This window comes from Clupea harengus, chromosome 14 (genome assembly GCF_900700415.2).
Source record: "Clupea harengus chromosome 14, Ch_v2.0.2, whole genome shotgun sequence".
NCBI classification, from domain to species: Eukaryota; Metazoa; Chordata; class Actinopteri; order Clupeiformes; family Clupeidae; genus Clupea; species Clupea harengus.
Window position 1 is genome coordinate 1,017,318 of NC_045165.1, and position 4,609 is coordinate 1,021,926.

General features: G+C 46.9%; 1 protein-coding gene across 1 annotated transcript in view; it reads left to right on the plus strand.

Annotated features, from left to right (window-relative positions):
- Positions 1 to 2,652, plus strand: part of itpk1b (inositol-tetrakisphosphate 1-kinase b) — a gene marked incomplete at its 3' end in the record, with an annotated part of 15,057 nt that extends 12,405 nt beyond the window's left edge. The window contains exons 4-5 of the mRNA XM_031580392.2: positions 736 to 861; positions 2,515 to 2,652. Of these exons, the coding sequence (XP_031436252.2) occupies positions 736 to 861; positions 2,515 to 2,652 (264 nt within the window). The remainder of the gene's footprint in view (positions 1 to 735; positions 862 to 2,514) is intronic.
- Between the last annotated feature and the right edge of the window lie 1,957 nt (positions 2,653 to 4,609).

Genomic DNA, 4,609 nt, shown 5'->3' on the forward strand with positions numbered 1-4,609 from the left:
GAGAATGCTATGCTAGCCACTTGAGCCCAATGCTATGCTAGCTACTTGAGCCCAATGCTATGCTAGCCACTTGAGCCCAATGCTATGCTAGCCACTTGAGCCCAATGCTATGCTAGCTATTTCAGCCCAATGCTATGCTAGCTATTTCAGCCCAATGCTATGCTAGCCACTTGAGCCCAATGCTATGCTAGCTATTTCAGCCCAATGCTATGCTAGCCACTTGAGCCCAATGCTATGCTAGCCACTTGAGGCCAATGCTATGCTAGCTATTTCAGCCCAAATTGACGGACAGATATCTTTAAAAATGTCGTCCCATGAGTGCTCACTTTTGACACCCAATATAAATAGAATATAAATAAGTGTTGAATGTGCGCTTTTTCTCATTACTGCGTGCGTAAGATCTAGGGTTAATGATCGGCGTTTTAAATAGCAGCAGTAGCTTCAGCAGTTCTCTGTTTGATCTGATTGCGTTGATCCAGGACAGTGTGTGTGCGTGCGTGTGTGTGTGCGTGTGTGCGTGTGTGTGTGTGTGTGTCTGTTTGTGTGTGTGTGTGTGTGTGTGTGCGTGTGTGCGTGCGTGTGTGCGTGCGTGTGTGTGTGTGTGTGTGTGTGTAGTGTTTTTGGAGTAGAAATGATGTCCTATAACGACATGTAACATTGTAGTAGGGTATAGTGTAATTAGCAGCATAGTTTAGCTTGACCTCTGACCCCGGTGTGAACTTTGACCTTCTGCAGCTGGACCTGTGTCAGCCTCTCGAGACCCAGGGGCCGCTGGACGTCATCATCCACAAACTCACCGACCTCATCCTGGAGGCGGAACAGAACCAGGGCCAGGCGCTGCTGCTGCTGCAGAGAGTCCAGGTACACGATCAGAACCAGCGCAAACACACACACACACACACACACACACACACACACACACACACACATACTGCTGCTGCAGAGAGTCCAGGTACACGATCAGAACCGGCGCAAACACACACACACACACACACACACACACACATACACACACACACACACTGCTGCTGCAGAGAGTCCAGGTACATGATCAGAACCAGCGCAAACACACACACACACACACACACACACACACATACACACACACACACACTGCTGCTGCAGAGAGTCCAGGTACATGATCAGAACCAGCGCAAACACACACACACACACACACACATACACACACACACACACACATACACACACACACACTGCTGTTGCAGAGAGTCCAGGTACACGATCAGAACCGGCGCAAACACACACACACACACACACACACACACACACACACACACACACACACATACACACACACACACACACATACACACACACACACTGCTGTTGCAGAGAGTCCAGGTACACGATCAGAACCGGCGCTACTGCTGTTACAGAGAGTCCAGGTACACGATCAGAACCGGCGCAAACACACACACACACACACACACACACACATACATACACACACACACACACTGCTGCTGCAGAGAGTCCAGGTACACGATCAGAACAAACACAAGATGAACTACTGCCTGCCATGAATCTTTGAATGAAAACTATTCATTAAAGTGTGGGAGTGGGTTGTAATGATAATCTCTGTACTGTATAGGACTACATAGATGCCCATCCTGAGATGAGTGTGTGTGTGTGTGTGTGTGTGTGTGTGTGTGTGTGTGTGTGTGTGTGTGTGTGTCTCTGTGTGCGTGCGTGAGTGCGTGTGTGTATGTATCTGGGAGTGGGTTGTAATGATAATCTCTGTACTGTATAGGACTACATAGACGCCCATCCTGAGAGGAGTGTGTGTGTGTGTGTGTGTGTGTGTGTGTGTGTGTGTGTCTCTGTGTGCGTGCGTGAGTGCGTGTGTGTATGTATCTGGGAGTGGGTTGTAATGATAATCTCTGTACTGTATAAGACTACATAGATGCCCATCCTGAAAGGAGTGTGTGTGTGTGTGTGTGTGTGTCTCTGTGTGCGTGCGTGAGTGCGTGTGTGTATGTATCTGGGAGTGGGTTGTAATGATAATCTCTGTACTGTATAGGACTACATAGACGCCCATCCTGAGAGGAGTGTGTGTGTGAGTGTGTGTGTGTGTGTGTGTGTGTGTGTGTGTGTGTCTCTGTGTGCGTGCGTGAGTGCGTGTGTGTATGTATCTGGGAGTGGGTTGTAATGATAATCTCTGTACTGTATAAGACTACATAGATGCCCATCCTGAAAGGAGTGTGTGTGTGTGTGTGTGTGTGTCTCTGTGTGTGTGCGTGCGTGAGTGCGTGTGTGTATGTATCTGGGAGTGGGTTGTAATGATAATCTCTGTACTGTATAAGACTACATAGATGCCCATCCTGAAAGGAGTGTGTGTGTGTGTGTGTGTGTGTCTCTGTGTGTGTGCGTGCGTGAGTGTATGTATCTGGGAGTGGGTTGTAATGATAATCTCTGTACTGTATAGGACTACATAGATGCCCATCCTGAAAGGAGTGTGTGTGTGTGTGTGTGTGTGTGTGTGTGTGTGTGTAGGACTACATAGACGCCCATCCTGAGACCATCGTGTTGGACCCTCTGCCGGCCATCAGAACTCTTCTGGACCGCTGCAAGTCTTACCAGCTGGTCCACCACATAGAGGAGCACATGAAAGGTAGGCACACACACACACACACACACACACACTCACACTCACACACAGACACACACACACACATACACACACACACACACACACATACACACACACACACACACACACACACACACACACACACACACTCACACACTCACATAGAGGAGCACATGAAAGGTAGGCAAGCACACACACACACACACACACACACACACACACACACACATACACACACACACACACACACACATAGATGAGCACATGAAAGGTAGGCAAGCACACACACACACACACACTCACACACTCACATAGAGGAGCACATGAAAGGTAGACAAGCACACACACACACACACACACACACACACACACTCACATAGAAATACACACACATGTGCACACACACACACACTCACATGGGAGAGTGTTCTGGAGACTTTGGTTAAATGACAGGAGAGGCTTTTCCCTGAGATGCCTTCCAAATAATCCAAATAATCTTTGGAGTTTTGGGGTCTTTGTGACCCCAAGATGCTACGTTTTGCTGCTTCAGTTCCATTTGGTTTCTACGCATTTCTAGGGTCAGGGTTAAGTTCAGGGTTAGGGTTAGGGTCAGGGTTAGGGTCGGGGTCAGGGTTAGGGTCAGGGTCAGGGTCAGGGTCAGGGTCGGGGTCAGGGTCAGGGGTGCCAATAGTGGTGGCACATGTGGTTTTGTTAAAAAGAATTACTTCTTGATGATTTTTACTTTTCTCAGAATAAATTACCTTCAGTTGAAGGTTGGACTTTTCTTATTTTTCAGTGTGAGACTAAACAAATTCAGCAAAAGGTTCTTATAACCCTTTTTACTGTGTGAGCTTCTGTGTGTGTGTGTGAGTTTATGTGTGTGTGTGTGTGTGTGAGTTTATGTGTGTGTGTGAGTTTATGTGTGTTTGAGTTTATGTGTGTGTGAGAGTTTATGTTTGTGTGTGAGTTTATGTGTGTTTGAGAGTTTATGTGTGTGTGTGTGTGTGTGTGTGTGTGTGAGTTTATGTGTGTGGTGACTGTGTGTGTGAGTTTATGTGTGAGCTTCTGTGTGTGTGTGTGTGAGAGTTTATGTGTGTGTGTGTGTGTGTGTGTGTGTGTGTGTGTGAGAGTTTATGTGTGTGTGTTTGAGTTTATGTGTGTGTGCGAGTTTATGTGTGTGGTGACTGTGTATGAGTTTATGTGTGTATGAGTTTATGTGTGTGGTGACTGTGCGTGTGAGTTTATGTGTGTGTGATTGTGTGTGTGAGTTTCTGTGTGTGTGTGTGTGAGTGAGTTTATGTGTGTGTGTGTGTTTGAGTTTAGGTGTGTGTGCGAGTTTATGTGTGTGGTGACTGTGTATGAGTTTATGTGTGTATGAGTTTATGTGTGTGAGCATTGGAGCATGTCTGTGCATGTTATCAGATCTGAATCATTTATTATTTCTGCTGGATGCACTACTGTGTGTGTGTGTGTGACCTTAAGTCTGTTGTCATTTATGCCCATTGGGTATGTGTGTGTCAGGCACTTGTACCCCGTGTGTGTGTGTGTGTGTGTGTGTGTGAGAGAGAGAGAGAGAGAGAGAGAGAGAGAGAGAGAGAGAGAGAGAGAGAGAGAGAGAGAGAGAGAGAGAGAGAGAGAGAGAGAGAGAGAGAGTTCTCTTGACAGAGGCTTATGTAATCATATAATTTACACATCCGTGGAGCAGTGTTCTCTTGCCTCTTTACTTCCTCGCTTCCTCTCTCTCTCTTTCTCTCCCTCTGTCTCCTTCTCTCTCTCTCTCTCTCTCTCTCCCTCTCTCTCTGTCTCTTTCCCTCTCTCTGTCTCTGCCCTGTGTTAAAAAGAGCCAATAACATGAAGGCATAACTGATGTTTTGCCTCACCTGAATGATTTATTTTCTGTTTTCCGTACCAGCGTCCAGCGTTTCACACTCAACCTTTTGACTGGCCACGGTGCCCTGTGTGTCAGTGTGAACGCACTTAAAATAGCAAGTATAAGTG